Raw genomic sequence first — 18199 nt, 5'->3', positions numbered from 1 at the left:
TTCCTGGCAATATCTGGCAAACTTTTTTTCTGAACCCTCTTCAGCTCAATAATATCCTTGCTATTACAGGGTGACCAGAACCACGCACAGTACTCCAGAAGAGGCCTCATCAACATACTGTACTACATCAACATGACATCCCAACTCCTATACTCAAAAGTCTAGGCAATGAAGGCAAGTAAATGCCTTCTTAACCACCCTGTCTGCCTGTGACGCAAATTTCAAAGAATTATGTATCCTGAACCCTTAGGTCATTCTGTTCTACAACACTACCGTTACTTAAGCCATTTGCTTCTGATTGTTTAAATGAGGAAACAGCAATTGTGAAACAATCACGAGAAGGTTGCTGACAGTGAGCTTTCTAGATGACTGTCGACCATTTTCAGGATGGGGTCCCTCTAACCACCAGGTTCTTCCTCCATACTGAAACTTCTGTAGCTAATAAACCACGAACCCCTCCCCCAATATGAATGAAGCAAAAGGTCATGGGTTAACTGATACATTTGATATATGGGGATTGTCTTTTGTAGGAGATTCACTATTCATTGAGTACAATATACAGTACAATAACATATTTTATGGTTAGGAATAACAGTGTACATAGAGACATTTAGTGTACATATAGTGTGACTAACAAAATTGTATTTGAATTCTTTGTTGGATTTACAATGCTACTAAACTTACTGCCAATAGTAATTTTTTCCTCCAGTTATAAAATTCAATTGCAATCTCACTTTTGACCCTGTATTTGTAATGATATTTTTAATTTCTGTTTTATGACAATAGGCACTCTCACTGCAGTAGTTAACTGATACTTCAGACAGACACTGAATAATCATCTCATTCTCCTAAATACTGCTGATCCAGACTCAAAGTTAATCTAGTCCCATTTGCCTACATTTGGTCCCTATCCCTTCATACCTATCCCATCCATATACCCGTCTAACTTTTTTTTAAAATGACAAAATTTGTATTCACTTTCACCACCACCTCTGACAGCCTGTTCCAGTTACTCATCACCTTCTGTGTGCAAAAATTACTCTCTGGAACTTGTTGTACCTCTAGTTTTAGACTCCCCTTTCATGAAGCTAACCTGTTGGCTGTCTATCTTGTCTATACCTTCCATTTTATAGACCTACGGTCACTCTTCAGTCTCCCACACTCCAGGGGAAAGGAAAAAAAAAATCCCAGCCTATCCAACCCCTCCCTATAACTCAGACCCTCCAGTCCAGGTAGCATCTTTTCTGCATTCTTTCTAGTTTAACAATATCCATTCTATAGTAGGGTGACCATTGCTGGGATTATCCTTACAACATTTTGAATGTGGCCGTAATGTCTCCTCCAGTTTCCCAGCACCTATCCAGTTTAGGGAAGATTGCAAGATTAAGGCCAACGTCTCTACAATTGCTACACTCTCATCCTTCAAAATCCTTGAAATGTACCTCATCCAGTCTCAGTGCCTTGTTAAGTTTAAGCTGCAACAGCCTATCCAAGATTTCTTGTTGAAAAATTTTTATCCCTCCAGCTCTTTCTCACTTAGAATGGCCTGGACACCATCCTCCTCTTTTGTAAAGATGGATGTAAAATATTACCTCAACCATTCCTCCACTTCAGCTTGTAAATTTTTTTTTGGTCTCTAATCAGCACCATTCTACCTTTAACCACTCTCTTACTGTTTGTGTGTCTATAAAAGGCTTTTGGACGTCCATTAAATGTTAACTGCTAGGCTTTTCTCCTAACTCCTCTTTGTTTTTCTTATTTGGTTTTACACCTGTCCCCAAATTTTCTATATTTCTCATTTTCTGGTCTTTTTCTGCTTGGCAAGATGTAATGAGCAATGTAATGACGATCTTTGCCAAGACTTCAACTTCTTACAACTGAAAGAAATGACTTAGACAAAATGGTTGCAGGTCACATTTGCTGATGACACAAGTTAAGTCAGCGAGTTGCCAAGATGATAGTAGATTACAAAGGGATGGACTGGCTAGACAGATATGTAAGTGGGCAAAGAGCTAGCAAATGGAGAATATACATGGGGAAAATGTGAAATGCCTGTTAATTTAGTGATGATCAACATAGGAAATGGATTTACAAGACAATTAGTGGCATATTTTAAAGGAAGATTTCTAGAGCTATGGCGAAACATGCCAATGACATTGCTGAGCTGCTATCACAAGAAGTCAGCAAATACACATCAGGGCAAATGGCCTCTGGGTTTGAGTTTGATTTATTGTTTTCACTATACTTGGGGACATACGACAAGTGTTGTTTTGAGTTCTATACAGGCAGATCATACCATACAAAGTGCATCAGGTGAGGAGAACACAGTGCTGAACACAATTTAACAGCCACAGAGAGAGATCAACGTTAACATGAGAAGTCTGTTCAAAAGTCTAATAACAGCAGGAAATAAGCTGTTCTTGATTCTATTCATACATATATTCAAACATTTGTATCTTCTGCCCTCTTCCAATGAGCAGAAGGGAGTATAACCAGGTGGGAGGGGACTTTGATGGTTGGTTGCTTCCAAGTCAGCGGGAAGAGTCTGTGTGTGCACAATTAACATTACACATGCACATGCAGGTACATCATTGCATGGGACCATTTCTGGTGTGGTGCATCGGATAAGCGGAATCCTGATTTAATGACAGCCAATTCAGCTGCACAGTTGGTGCTGATTGAAAAGAATAACACAGCGTGGAGCTGGATGAACACAGCAGGCCAGGCAACGTTAGAGGAGCAGGTAAGTTGATGTTTCGGGTCGAAACCTTTCTTCAGAAATGGGGGAGGGGGAAGGGATCTCTGAAATAAAGACAGGAGGGGTGGCGCCAGGGAATATAGGTGAGATGATGATAGGTGAGCGAGTACCTGGCTTGCTCGAATATGTGGTCGAAGAATTTCAGGGCCGAAGAGATTACAGGAGGGTTGCAGTGGGAGAGAGGTCCACCGAGGTCATTCCGGAGGATGGGGGACAACTTCAAGGCGGGCATCCTTGGAAGAGACTTCTCAGTGAGGTTATAACTCACTCAGAGATAGCAAGAACTGCCGATGCTAGAGTCAGAGATAACACAGTAACATCAACTTTGCTGCTCCTCTGATGCTACCTGGCCTGCTGTGTTCCTCCAGCTGGACACTGTGTTACCTGACTCCAGCCTCTACAGCTCTTACTATTTCTGGTGCCTACTGAAGATTTTTCTGGAGAGGGTGGTTTGCTGTCAAGGAATTATATTCACTTAGCCACAAGTCCCAGTCAAGCCAATGACATGAAACAACTTAGGTAACTTTGTACCATGAAAACAGGCAGAAATATTTCTTTGAAAAATGCAGTCCTAGAGTGATCGTTTGCACTCTTGAGATTGTAGATATTTTGCTGCCAGTATTGTTTCTGTCCCTCTTTCTGTCAGAAATCATGCGACACCAAGTTATAGTTCTACAAGTTTATTTGAAAACACAAGCTTTCGGAGCGCTGCTCCTTCTGTTAGTGCTAACACCTGAATTAGGACTGAGGCTCCAAAAGCCTGTGTTTTCAAATAAACCTGTTGTACTCTACCCTGGTGTTGTGTGATTTCTGACTTTGTCCACCCCAGTCCAACACTGGCATCTCCACATCACGCACACCTCTTTCTGTCCACAAGCTGAGACGAACTCTACCTCGCCTGACTGCTCAAGTATCGATTTCAAACAGCAACTAGCAGTGTGATTATTTGGAGATCACCATCTTTATGGTTGGCAGCTGCAGCCGTATCACGCTGACAGTGACTAGTGTCTCTGCAATATGCCGTTGCCAATAATAAATGTGGCCAGTTTAAATAGCACAAATATACAATCTCCATCAGAAAAAACACATGCATCAGAAGCTACTAGGTTAGAGAGTCAAATGTTTCTCCAGAGTTATGTTTTATGAAGCATCTTAAAAGGAAGGGGAAAGGATGCACATGAATCCACAATTGGAGGAGCATGGTAATCCTAGAGGATTGGACAGCAGAAGGAGGTTATAAAACATTTGAGGGCAATCTTGGTTAAAGACCAAGCAATGGGAGATGTATACAACAGGATATAAACCCATTGCCACTTTCAAGATTTTCACATTTCACAGCTGGTACTGAAGAAGAGTAAAGCTGATGACAGGGGCTCTGATATGGTTAGCTAAGAACAGCGTGAGCTCGGCTGGACTATTTACAAACGACACAGACATATATGATCCGGTCAGATTCCTGTTTACCACTTCTTTTCCATCAAATTGAGCTTTTAACCAATTTAAAATGTCATTTCAAAAATATTTTTCCTTTGAGTCACGTACTTTCATAGCTTCACAGTCACCAGACCACACTTCATTTATAAATACCGAACAATAAACAAGTCAGAAGTCAGAAGGTAATATTTTAGTTTATTCCTTAATTGAGCCAATGATTCATGGTGTGTATTATTAGTCACTCAACTTTCTGTATATAAAAGGCAATCTTAGGCCTTCAGAGCTCCAGCAATTAGTACAACATCTATTTAATCTAACCTTTGTGTTCAACTTGACTGAAATTCCAAAGAGCTGCAAGTAACAGGATATAATGTTGTGAAGATGGAGTGGTTGACTTTTCCATTTCACGGTTATAAACAATTACAGAGTCAGTTTAAACAGATTGCCAAGATAACAGATGCAGAAAACCAGAACGTGGCAAAGCATGAATGTAAATTGATATTATGCAATAAAAAGTGATCTGCAGTTTGTGCTACTTTACTTTGTTCCCCCCAGAATTTAAGTAAGGTTGGCACAACGTTTTCAGATGATGCCAAAATTGGTGATATAGTGGGCAGTGAAGAAGGTTATTTAAGATTACAAAGAGATCTTGATCAATTGGGTCTGTGTTGTTGTGTAGCTTGGAGGCTGCCTTGGCGGATGTTTATCCAGAGATCGGAGGCTGAATGTCCTTGACTGCTGATGTGTTGCCGACTGGGAGGGAACATTCGTGTCTGGCGACTTATGTGGTGTTCATTCATTTGTGGTCATATTGTCTGTGTGATCTCACCAATATAGCATGCCTGAAGGCATCTTTGCCTGTAGTGCATGAGATAGACGACATTGGCCGGGTCACAAGAGTATCTGCTCTGTATGTGGTGGGGTGGTGTTCCCATATAAGACCGTAAGACGTAGGAGCAGAAATTAGGCCATTCAGCCCAACGAGTCTGCTCTACCATTCAATCGTCGCTGATAAATTCTTCAACTCCGTTCTCCTGCTTTCTGCTCGTAACCCTTGATCCTCTTGATGATCAAGAGCCTATCTATTGCAGTGTAAAATGTACTCAATGACCTGGCCTCCACAGCATTCTGTGGCAGTGAATTCCATAAATTCACCATTCTCTGGCTGAAGAAGTTTCTCCTTATCTCCGTTCTAAAAGGTCTTTCCTTTATTCTGAGGCTGTGCCCTCAGGCCCTGGACTCTCCTACCATTAGAAGCATCTTTCCAACATCCACTTTGTTCAGGCCATTCAGTATTCTGTAAGTTTCAATTAGATCACCCCTCATCATTCTGAACTCCAATGAGTATAGTCCCAGAGCCCTCAAATTTTCCTCATGTGTTAAGCTTTCCATTCCTGGAACCATTTCTACAGGAATAGTGCCAGACGTCTGGAGGATAGCAAATGTGGTTCCCCTGTTCAAGAAGGGGAGTAGAGGCAACCCTGGTAATTATAGACCAGTGAGCCTTAGCTCAATTGTTGGTAAAGTGTTGATAAAGGTTATAAGGGATAGGATTTATAATCATCTAGAAAAGAATAAATTGATTAGGGATAGTCAGCACAGTTTTGTGAAGGGAAGGTCGTGCCTCACAAACCTTATTGAGTTCTTTGAGAAGGTGACCAAACAGGTAGATGAGAGTAAACCGGTTGATGTGGTGTATATGGATTTCAGCAAGGCGTTCGATAAGATTCCCCACAATAGGCTGTTGTACAAAATGCGGAGGAATGGAATTGTGGGAGATATAGCAATTTGGATCGGAAATTGGCTTGCTGAAAGAAGACAGATGTACCGCAAGGGTCGGTGTTGGGTCCACTGCTGTTTGTCATTTTTATAAATGACCTGGATGAAGGCGTAGAAGGATGGGTTAGTAAATTTGCAGACGACGCTAAGGTCGGTGGAGTTGTGGATAGTGACGAAGGATGCTGTAGGTTGCAGAGAGACATAGATAAGCTGCAGAGCTGGGCTGAGAGGTGGCAAATGGAGTTTAATGCAGATAAGTGAGAGGTGATGCACTTTGGTAGGAGTAACCAGAAAGCAAAGTACAGGTCTAATGGTAAGATTCTTAGTCATGTAGATGAGCAGAGAGATCTCGGTGTCCATGTACACAGATCCTTGAAAATTGCCACCCAGGTTGACAGGGCTGTTAAGAAGACATACAGTGTTTTAGCTTTTATTAATAGAGGGATCGAGTTCCGGAACCAAGAGGTTATGCTGCAGCTGTACAAAACTCTGGTGCGGCCGCACTTGGAGTATTGTGTACAATTCTGGTCACCACATTATAAGAAGGATGTGGAAGCTTTGGAAAGGGTGCAGAGGAGATTTACTAGGATGTTGCCTGGTATGGAGGGAAGGTCTTACGAGGAAAGGCTGAGGGACTTGAGGCTGTTTTCATTAGAGAGAAGGTTGAGAGGTGACTTAATTGAAACATATAAAATAATCAGAGGGTTAGATAGGGTGGATAGGGAGAGCCTTTTTCCTAGGATGGTGACGGCGAGCACGAGGGGGCATAGCTTTAAATTGAGGGGTGAAACATATAGGACAGATGTCAGACGTAGTTTCTTTACTTAGAGAGTAGTAAGGGAATTGAACTCTTTGCCTGCAACGGTAGTAGATTTGCCAACTTTAGGTACATTTAAGTCGTCATTGGATAAGCATATGGACATACGTGGAATTGCGTAGGTTAAATGGGCTTGAGATCGGTATGACAGGTCGGCACAACATCGAGGGCCGAAGGGCCTGTACTGTGCTGTAATGTTCTATGTTCTATGATCTTAAGTCCAACTCGTCCATGCCAAATGCATATTCTAAACCGATCTAGTCACATTTACTCGCATTTGGCCAATATCCATCTAAACCCTTCCTATTCACGGAGCAATACAGATGCCTTTTAAATAACATAACTGTCCTTGCTTCTCTGGCAGCTCAGTCCGTACACACACCACACTGCATGAAAGAGTTTCCCCTCAGGTCCATTTTAAATCTTTCCTTCTTAGTTTAAACTTACGCCCTCGGGTTTTGGACTCCCCTACCCTTGTCCACCCTATCCATGCCCCTCATGATTCTATAAAATTCAATAAGGTTGCCCCTCAGCCTCCAATGTTGCGAAGCAAAAAGACCCAGCCTGTTCAGCTACTCTCCACAGATGAAATCTTTCAATCCTGGCAATATCCTTGTAAATCTTTTCTGAACCCTTTCCGTTTAACAACATCTTTTGTATAGTAGGGAGACCAGAGCTGATTGCAGTAGTCTAAAAGTGGCCTAACTATATCCTGCACAGCTACATGACATCCCAACTCCTTTGCTGAATGCACAGACGAATATCACCCTGTGTACCTGCAACTCCAGTTGCAAGGAACTAGGACCCTCCATTCTTGGGTCTCTTTTTGTTTGCATTAACTGTGTAAGTCTTGCCCTGGTTTGCTCACCAAAATGCTACACCTCACATTTATCTAAATTAAACTCCATCTGCCACTCCTCAGCCCATTGGCCCATCTGATCAAGGTCCGAATGTACTCTGAGACAATCTTCATCACTGTTCACCATAACACCAATTTTGGTGTCATCTGCAAATTTACTAAACATACCTCCTATATTCACGTCCAAATCATTTGTATAAATGACAAAAAGCAGTGGACCTTCGAGCCAATTCTGTATCCAATTGGCTAGCTCCCCCTGGATTCCTTGTGATCTAACCTTGCTAACCAGTCTACAATGCCGAACCCTGTTGAATGCCTTGCAGAAGTTCATATAGGCAACATCTACAACTCTGCCTTCATCAATCCTCCTTGTTATCTCTTCAAAAAACTCAAGTTAGTGAGACATGATTTCCCATGCACAAAACCATGCTGGCCATCCCTAATCAGTCCTTGCTTTTCCAAATAAATGTGAATCCTGTCCCTCAGAACCCTCTCCAATAACATACCCACCGGTGACATCGAGCTCACTGGTCTATAGTGCCCGGGTTTTCCCTCACCATCTTTCTTAAGGCACTACATTAACCACTTTCCAGTGTCCCAGCACCTCAATTGTGGCTGTTGATGATACAAATGTCTTAGCAAAGGTCCTGGCAATCTCTTCCCCAGCTTCCCACAAAGATCTGGGAAACACCTGATCAGGACCCAGGGATTTATCCACTTTCAACATTTTAGGACATCCAACACCCAATGTGTAATTTAATTCAAGATATTAAATGAAATATCCTTACAATAGCCACCCCCAAGTCCCTACAGGATTTCATGAGTCAATAAGATCAACTTAAACTCCATTGGTTAAAGATCTACGTGTTCAATCTTTCTCTGCAAAATAACCAAGGTTTGCAAAATCTCACCTATAACTGCCCTTCTGTCAAACTCCATATCCCCTTACGAAGCTCATAAATGTCTAGATGTCATATGTGTGGCTAGTCACTCTCAACATTGTACTGCCTTCAAATATATTTGCCCATACACCTCCAGGTCCTTATATCTCAGTACTCTCTTCAGAGGTGGCCCAAAATGTTTATACTGCCTTCCCTTTCTGCCAAAATATATGATCTTATATTTTTCTTCATTGATTTTCATCTGCTATTTGTCTAACCATTCTGGTCACCCGTGTCCTGTTGGCAATTAAACACTCTCAGTGTTTGCTAATCCACCAAGTTTGGTTGTACTGGAAATTAATTACTTTTGAGTAGCTTTGTAAAAATATGCAGAGAAGTTGCAGTGTTGCAGAGAGATTTAAGGAAGAAAGAGGAATGAGGTTCCTTCCACTAATGGTTGACTAAAGGAAGGGATGATATATGAACAAGATATTGCATTACCACAGGGGTCACAATTTCAATACTGCCAGCAAGAGAGCTAAGAGTGAGATGAGGAGAAACTTGTTTAGTCAGGGAAGTTGTTAGGATTTGGAATGTGCTGCCTGGGAGAGTGGTGTAAGCAGATTCCATCTGACGTTTCAAAACAGAGTTGGATATATATTTGAAAGTAATGAAGTTATAGTGCTAAGGAGAAAGGGCGGGAGAATGGGGCTAGCTAGGTTGCTCTTTCAGAAGGTGGTACCGACACAATGAGTCAACTGGCCTCCTTTTGTACTGTAAAATTCAATGATAATTCTATGATATTAACTTGATACCTTTAAGATTGGAAGTTTGCACTATGGGCCCACAGGGAGGAGATCAAAGTTCACTTGACATTTTCTTCTGTAGTTCAGTGTACAAATTTTATTTTGGAATAATTTTGGTATTTGTCCACATTTATTGACTTACCACCATGTTATTATTGACGTCAAGTACTAATAAAAGCATTGTTTAATAAACATTATTTTAAGAGAAAGTCAGTAGCAACACAAAGAAAAATATAAAACTTTCCTAAACATACTTAAAACAATACTAAAGACTATAAAAGAACTGGAAATCTTGTGTCTTTGGAGAAATCCAGTCTGTTATCACAAAGTATGCTGCAAGTGCTTCAGAACAAAACCAGATAATTCTGGACAGCAGGCTTCAATGCCTGAAGAAAACATTTAACCAAAGATGTTATACAGTCAACACATTAAAAATTATTTAACGAAATATTATTGACTATGGACTACATATTGCATTGTTAATAAATAGAACAATACATACTGTCCCCATTGGTCCTCTGGATTAGCAAATACTACCACATCAATGGGGAGAACCAGCCTGAAGTGGATTCGTGCACTGTTGTTGTTCCGTATAGTTACAGGTTCAGCGACATCAGGCCTCGTCATCTCAAACAAAAGCTCTAGGTTCACAACTTTCTGAAAGTTTAAAAAAAATGAGTTGTTAAAATAGCTCTTCACAAAACAATAAAATAATACAATTTCACGATCAAGTCGTGAGAAAGTGATATGCAGGTTAATCTTAAACTCTTTGGAAAGAGCGTATTTACTGACCAATATTTAAAGTGACTTTACTTACAAGGCTGAAATACTCTCTAGTTTTTCAAACATTAATGCATTACATGAAGAAATCAACTACTGCCTGCAAAACTAAATGGATGGTCTGTGGGGCTTCATGTAAAAGATGCAGAATACCACTGTAAAGACAATGATCAAATCTTCTTATTTTCTCAGGGAGTCAGTACCTAATTTTCGACATGATCTTCTCAACAACTTCAGCGACCATTCTTAATCTTTACTGAGTCTATCAGTCATTTCCATTGTTAAACATTAGATAAGCAAAAGTGGACTTCACCCTTGTTAGAACACGGAGCTAGGCACCTGAACCAAATCAGCGTTTCTACTTCTGAATTAACGTGAAGGCACCCAAATAGTCACTCTATGGATTTCTAACTAGACTCGTGAAATACCAGTCCCAGACTTTGCAAATAATCAATTTTTAAGAAACTGATTTTATACCTTAAACAAAAGACTTGACGATTTATTAGATACACAGTGGCTTCAGCGGAGAAAAAATTAAATAACACCGTAAGCTGATTAATACACTGTGCTCTACACCTAAAACATTTGTTTTTTCCCCTATTCAGACAAAGACAGACAACAAACAAACATAGCCAAGCAATAAATAAGTAATCACAAAACTGTCCAGATTACTTAAATGGTTTTCACGATGCGTAGTTTCACAGGACTAAATGTGGACTCCTTGGCTGCTTTTCTGAAATATTGATCATTGTCATGTTTTCAGTTCACCCAGGCAAAGGCAGAAATACTACAAGCTCAGCATTTTATTCTTTGGGTTTGTAGAAGCTGATGTTTCAGATTACGCAGGGAACTTTCAAATCTCATGCTGTCTTAGCAACAGCCCAGAACCATTTGTCAGAAAACATAACACAAAATAATAATTTTAAATTCTGGCTCCTCACTGAGAGTTTGATCAACTCTTACCAAATTACTATGCTACAACTGTCATAGGGTCTCTTCCAGACTTGCCAGGTCCAATTTCCAGGTACTCAATTTGTTAATAGCCAACTTCTGCTATCTCTTTAAACACGTTGCTCTTCCAGGGATCACTATGTTTGTTAGGATCGTTTTAATTATGAATGTGATGATCTGATTAGCCAACAATTATCATCCAGGTCTGGTCTGCTCTTTTCCTTCTACCACTAGCTAACTCAAAGTCATTAAGTCACTTTCAGATTACACTTCAAAATTAATAAAAGAATAACGAGAAAAATAATGAAAAAGTAGTAAGGGCTGTAATACCTACTTAGAATAATTCAGACACATGAACAGTTGCATCAAATTAATTTGGAAATTGGCAACGTATCATTGTGTTTTTTGCATGGGAATTATTGTGGAGGAGGTATTGTCGCCTATCCTCACTGATTGCAGTCCGTAGGTCAGGAAGTCGAATATCCAGTTGCAGCGTAGGGGAGCAGAGATGAAGTTTGGTTGGAATTATGGTGCTGAAGGCGCAGCTAAAATCAATAACTAGGAGATTGATGGTGTTCTGGTTATCCAGATTTTCTAGGGTTGAACGTAGGGCCAGGGAGAGGCGTCTGCCGTGGACCCAATGTGATGGTAGCCAATTTGTATTGGATCATGGAAATCTGGGAGGCTGGAGCTGATGTGTGCCATTACTAATCTCTTAAAACACTTCATAACGATGGATGTCACAACAACCAGGCAGTAGTCATTGAGGTGTGATAACAAGGTGTCGAGCTGGATGAACACAGCAGGCCAAGCAGCAGAGGAGCAGGAAGATTCATGTTTTGAGAGTAGACCCTTCTTCAGCAACTATGTGTTCATCCAGCTCTATACCTTGTTATCTCAGATTCTACAGCATTTACAGTTCCTACTACCTGAGTCATTAAGGTGTGTTGCCTGACTTTTCTTTGGCACCAGGTTGATAATGGTATTCTTGAAACAAATGGGAACTTCACATTGGAGCAAGCAGAGGTGAAAGATGTCTGCAAATTGTCCTGCCAGCTTGTCTACATATGATTGGAGTGCACAGCAGGGGACTCCACCCTGGCCAGTCGCTTTCCATGGAATCACTCTCAAGAAGGCCAATCTGATGTCTGTAATGGTGACTGCGAGCACAGGTGCACCTGAGGCTGTCAGGGCAGGTGACATCATTTCACTGACCTTCTGTTCAAAATAACCATAGAATGCATTGAATCTATGATTTAGGAGTACTGCAAAACAGTTGGTGAGTATCGTATTTGAAGAAAATCTTGCATTGCAAAGATAAATTCGGAAAGAATTCTGAATACAAATCAATAAAAAGCAACACAGTTAGCTAAAAACAAATAATCAAACTTCATGTCAAGATTATGGTTACCCAAAGCCCATTGTGATGTGTCAGGACAATTACATAATACATGGTGGCAAGTTTTGAGAAGATTTGTAGCTCAGGTTGAGTTTCTGGATGTGAGTTTGCTCGCTGAGCTGTAAGGTTAGCTTGAAGACGTTTCGTCACCATTCTAGGTAACATCATCAGTGAGCCTCCGATGAAGCGCTGGTGTAATGTCCCGCTTCCTATTTATCCATTCATACAGAATGTACATATGAGAAAGCCCCAACGTCCAGTGTGGGATCAACATTAAACAATAATGCTTCAAGCAAACCCATCTTTTCTTGGCCACAAATGAAATCAACAATGATTTGGAAGCACCGAATTTATAATCCACATTTACAAAATGAAGGTTCCGCACTGCCAGTGAAGCGAGAATAAATTGTTATTAATCTAACAAACAGTAAGATAGTTGTAAGAGCTGTACAGCATGGAAACAGAGCCTTCAGTCCAATTCTCCACACAGCACAGATATCGTAAATTAATGTAGTCCCATTTGCCAGCATTTGGCCCATGTCCCGTCTAAACCCTTCCTACTCATATACCCATCCAGAAGCCTTTAGAATGTTGTTATTTTACCAGCCTCCATCACTTCTGGCAGCTCATTCCACGTCTGCATGAAAAGATTGCCCCTTAGGTCCCTTTTAAATCTTTCCCCACTAGGTTTGGAGTCCCCCACCCCATCCATGCCATTCATGGATAGCTCCATCCTATTCAGCCTGTCCCTATAATTCAAGCTCTCCAATCCCTGCAACATCCTTGTAAATCTTTTCTGAACCCTTTCAAGTTTCACAACTTCCATCCTATAGCAGGGAGGCCAGTACCGTACGCTGTGTTCCAAAAGTGGCTTAATCAATGCCTGATACGGCCACAACATGACCTCCCAACTCCTGTACTCAATGCACTAACCAATAAAGGCAAGCATACCAAATGCCCTCTTCGCTATCCTGTCGACCTAGGACTCTACTTCCAAGGAACTATGAACTTGCACTCCAACGACTCTTTGTTCAGCAACATCACAGTTAAGAGTGTAAGTCCTACCTTGATTTGCCTTTCCAAAACACAGAACCACAAGAAATTACTAGTTGAAATACTTAAAATCATTAGAGCTGTTGCAGGAATATTTGAAACTAAAACAAACTACCGCATTCTCAAAAATACATAGGCTTACCAAAGGTTTGATCTTTACAGATTTCCTTGCAGGAATCTTTTTAAGGTAGTCATTGACTTCAATGCTGAAATAAAAATTGCAGTCTGTAATAAGGCAACTTACAAATAGGAATGTTTGCACAAAAACTCATCAAATCCATGCATTTAACTGATTTATCGATTTTCAAATAGCTGAAACATTTCTGCATACTAAAGTACTTTTTAACCCACAGATAAAATAACAGTTATGATAGAAAATAACAGTAAACAAGCCATCTGCTGGACAGTTGTAAAATCCATGCAACCTACACTAATATCAGGGAGGCTTACTTGCCATCCTGGTCCGCACTGGATCCAGATCCTTGGCTGATTCTTAACTGCTTAGTAGATCACTCAGTCGTATCAAATCACAATCAGAGGATGTTGAATTAGAACATTACCAGACAAAACACTCCATATCAACTGAGGTGACAAAAAGGACAAAGAAGCTCCCCAGTCCAAGTGATTTTAAAGCTTTCTTTCCTGAAGTCTGGGTGCTTGGGCTAAAATTGGAAGAGCCCACAAAAATCAACTCATCAATCAAAGGTGGTGACAGAAAGGTATAGGGAATAGTAAGAGCGCAGTTCTTCAATATCCACCACCAAAAATGGCTAGATGGAAGTACAATTGACTGAGTTGACAGAGTCCTGAAAAATATATCTGTCAAAAATAGTGGCCTGTGGAAAACAGTGAGAGAACCAACATGAGATAAAAGTCTATCGGCCTCACTCATTTACCAACTATAAATGCATCTACCCATGAAAACACTGACAGGAGTGGCCACCTTGTAGAAACAAAATTCTGACTTCAGTTAGTACACACTCTGTGCTATTTCCACCTGTCTGAACAAGATAAATTTAACATACACATAGCATCACAAAAATGAATATCCATGAGTCGCTGTGGGGCATCTGCAGCAGAATGGAATCCCATCACAAACGGTAACATGATCATTGAATCTAACCATCAGATCCCCGGGGCATTAGCTGCGGCCATGAGTTCAAAATCACACAACAGCAACAATTTTACATTCAATTATAAATAATGCTATGGAACTGAAAGCTAGTCATAGTAATGGTGTCATGAAAATATCATTAACTGTCATAAAAACTTGTCCAGCTCATATATGTTCTTTATGGAAGGTTTCTGTCACCCTTACCTGACCTGGCCTAAATGGGACTCCAGACCCACAGCAAAGTGGGTGACTATTGTCTGCCCCTGAATGTTGTGCCAAGTCACTCAACTGTATCAATCACTACAGAAAAGTTAAAGAGAAAAACAGACCGGACACTTACTATCTGTACATGTACCTGTTCACATGGACCACAGTAGCTCAAATAGGAGATTCAGGATCACCTTCCTAAAGTAATTAAGGATGAGCCAATAAATTTTGGCTTTGCCAATGATATCCACATCCATGAAAGAGTAAAAGGAGAAGTATAATCAGTGGGGAATTGCAGCAGTGTGGGTCCTTGGCAGAGAGTGACAGAGAGGGAGGGGGAGAGACCGACCAAGGCCAAGTGAGCTACTGTCTACAGTGAAAATTTGGTCCCAAGTGGGTATTTGACAGCAAGTAAAAACTTGATGGAAGGGGGGACAGTGGTGCTTCAACTAGGGTTTAGTACAAGATGTAAACTCTGCGAAGCAGGAGATAAGTGGGAGAGGATAAAAGGCATATGCAGGGAATTAAGCTGATTGAGGAGTTGGATGGTTGAATATTTCTAGTCTTTCAAGTAAAAGCAAGGTCTTTATGTGTCAGTCTCCAGTGTTACTGTTTTTTTCTTAAAGATAATTGCTTAAATATTATATTGACAGTGGTAATTTACTTTCTTTTAAAAATATTTCACTACAGTGAAGTGTAAAGAGCAAGGTTATGTTGAGTAATTAATTTATAAATTAGATCACATACGATAGTGATGGCAGGGTTGGTGTTGCGTCACTGCTACAAGTTGTGGAAAGTGCTGGACACTAAGGTGATCCACTGTGAACACATCTGAAGTAAGCACCTGCAGGTCAAGATGCTTCAGATTTGAAGTGCGGAGCTGGAGTTGGAGCTGCAGACACTGTTCCACATCAGGGAAGGAAAGTGACCTCGAAACTTTGGTCCAGAGAATGGTTGTACCCCTCAGATTAGGTCATTTAAAATTGGTCTGTGAAAATTGATCAGGGAAAAATAGGAAGTTGTGACTATAGGTGAGACTGCTATGAAGACCCAGGGGACGTAAATTGAGGAACCTCTGCCCCAACAATTGTCCAACATTTACAAGGTTTTTGCAAGCTGTACAGATGAGAGTGGTGACTGCAAAGAGAATGAGTAAACTGACTGTGGCACGTTTGTACAGCGATTCATTCAAGTGGGGAAAGGAAATGTAGTTATGGTAGGGGACAACATAATTAGGAGAATAGATAATTGTTCTCTAAAAGGCAGTTCTGCCTTCCTGGTGCTGGTGTTAAGGACAACTTCACAGAGAGAGGGGAGGGATCCAGTAGACATCATCTACAATGGTACAAATAATATTAGTAGGACTAGGAAGGAGGCTTTGCTGAAAAACTTTCAATAGTTCTGGGCTAAATTCAAAAGCAGAACCTCCAAGATAATAATCTCTGGATTATGGGCTATGGGTAAACTGGCATAGGTAAGTGAAGTCAAAGAGTTAAATGTGTGGCTCAAAATTTGGTGTGGTTGGAGATAATAGGAACTGCAGATGCTGGAGAATCTGAGATAACAAGGTGTACAGCTGGATGAACGTAGCAGGCCAAGCAGCATCATAGGAGCAGGAAAGCTGACAGTTCAGGCTTAGACCCTTCATCAGAAATGAAGGCCCGAAACATCAGCCTTCCTGCTCCTATGATGCTGCTTGGCCTGCCATGTTCACCCAGCTCTATACCTTGTTATCTTGGTGTGGTTGGAGTTGGTTTCAGTTCTTGGGGCACTAGCACCAATACGGAGGAAGAAGAAAGATATCCTGGTAGAACGGGCTCCACTCAAACTGTACTGAGACCAGGATCCTGGTGAATCGATTAACTGGGGCTTTAAACTAATTAGAGGAAGGGAAGGTTTGGGAAAAGGGAAAACGTAGGTTTACAAAGCGAGAGGATTTAGCACCATTACAGGGCAACTGCTTGGGTTACAATACTCAGAGGGAGGGGAAGGGAGAAAGTACAAACATAAAAAAAGCACATGGGTCAAAAGGGAAAATAAGAAGTGTTAAAAGGCAAAATTAACAGCTTTTCCTTCGAAACGTGCAATATTCAGAACAAAGTGGATGAAATAAAGGCTCAAACACAATTAATGTGTACGAGCTCGTAGCCATTACAGAGATATGGTTATAAGGAGATAAAAGCTGCAAACTAAGTATTTGGGGTATGTGGCTTTTTGAAAGGACAAGGAGGGAAAAAAGGGTGGTAGGGTAGCATTACGTGTATGGAGTGGAATAAGTATGGCAGCAAGAAAAGACCTTGAATTGGAAGTCACATTATCCATATGAATGGAAATAAAAATTAAAAGTTAAAGTTGACACTGGCAGTAGTCATCTAACAGTATGGCGGGACAGAAAATAATTCAGGAGATACTGAGGGCATGTATCAAAGACAACCACAAGGAAGAATAAATAAAAAGTGTATTCAGGGCAGGTTCCTAGAACAATACATTGTGGATTCATCCAGGGCTCAGGCTATTTTGAATCAGGTGTAACATGGCATGTATAATAAATAATCTCAGTGTAAAAGGTCCTCTAGGAAATAGTAACCATAACGTGGCAGAATTCACCATTCAGTTTGAGAAGGGATCTGCACCAGAAATAACCATGCTAAACTTAAATAAGAATAATTGCAAAGGAATAAGACCAGAGCTGGCTGGAATGGACTAGGAAATGAGCTTATCATTAAAAATGGATGAGGAACAATGGCAGACATTTAAGAAAATCTTTCATTGCTCACAGCACAGATGTACTCAAGTGAGGAAGGAGGATTCTAGGAAGAGGATAAGCCACACAATGGTTAAAGAGGCAGTTAAAGATCGCATCAAATTGAAAGACATAATATGCAAAGATAGTGTGTGATAATACTATGCATTAAGAGGTGTATTTTGGCTTTTATTTTAAATGAAGAGACATTAAAACAGAGGTCATAATTGGTGTGCTCCATGCCAATGAATTAAGCAGCTTATGAGGCCTACGGAATTTCATTTTTGAAGTTGGGCCAATAGACGCAACATGAATAGGTGGGTCAAGCTCCTCAGAATCACGATTTTAGTTTAACTTTCAATAGTTGCTGGGGTCTTGAATCTGGATATGGAAACTGTTATTCCACTCTTCATTACAGCTAAAAGTTTGGGTTCTTTTCCTGCTGCTAAAATACAATGAGAGACAATTTATTTTATAGAATTTGCCTTTGCCAAGTGTGTGTTTATGGGAAGTTACAATATTGGAACAGCTGCTGTTTAGTGGTTAAATAGTCTATTATTATGATAAATGTTCCAGCTGAGTTCAGTTATACCAATTCTTATTTCTTTTGTTTATATT

The 18199-nt window shown here is 40.6% G+C and overlaps 1 protein-coding gene across 1 annotated transcript in view; it reads right to left on the bottom strand.

The window, feature by feature from the left end:
- LOC125450831 (ufm1-specific protease 2-like) overlaps positions 1 to 18199 on the bottom strand; it is a 79363-nt gene that overhangs the window by 41079 nt on the left and 20085 nt on the right. The window contains exons 4-5 of the mRNA XM_059644835.1: positions 13660 to 13723; positions 9837 to 9991 (exon numbers count right to left, since the gene is read on the bottom strand). Coding sequence (XP_059500818.1) covers positions 9837 to 9991; positions 13660 to 13723 — 219 coding nt within the window. The remainder of the gene's footprint in view (positions 1 to 9836; positions 9992 to 13659; positions 13724 to 18199) is intronic.

The sequence above is a fragment of the Stegostoma tigrinum genome, chromosome 3 (assembly GCF_030684315.1).
Source record: "Stegostoma tigrinum isolate sSteTig4 chromosome 3, sSteTig4.hap1, whole genome shotgun sequence".
Classification (NCBI taxonomy): Eukaryota; Metazoa; Chordata; class Chondrichthyes; order Orectolobiformes; family Stegostomatidae; genus Stegostoma; species Stegostoma tigrinum.
The sequence above is the reverse complement of the archived record's forward strand: the minus strand, read 5'-3'. Positions and strand labels throughout refer to the sequence as shown.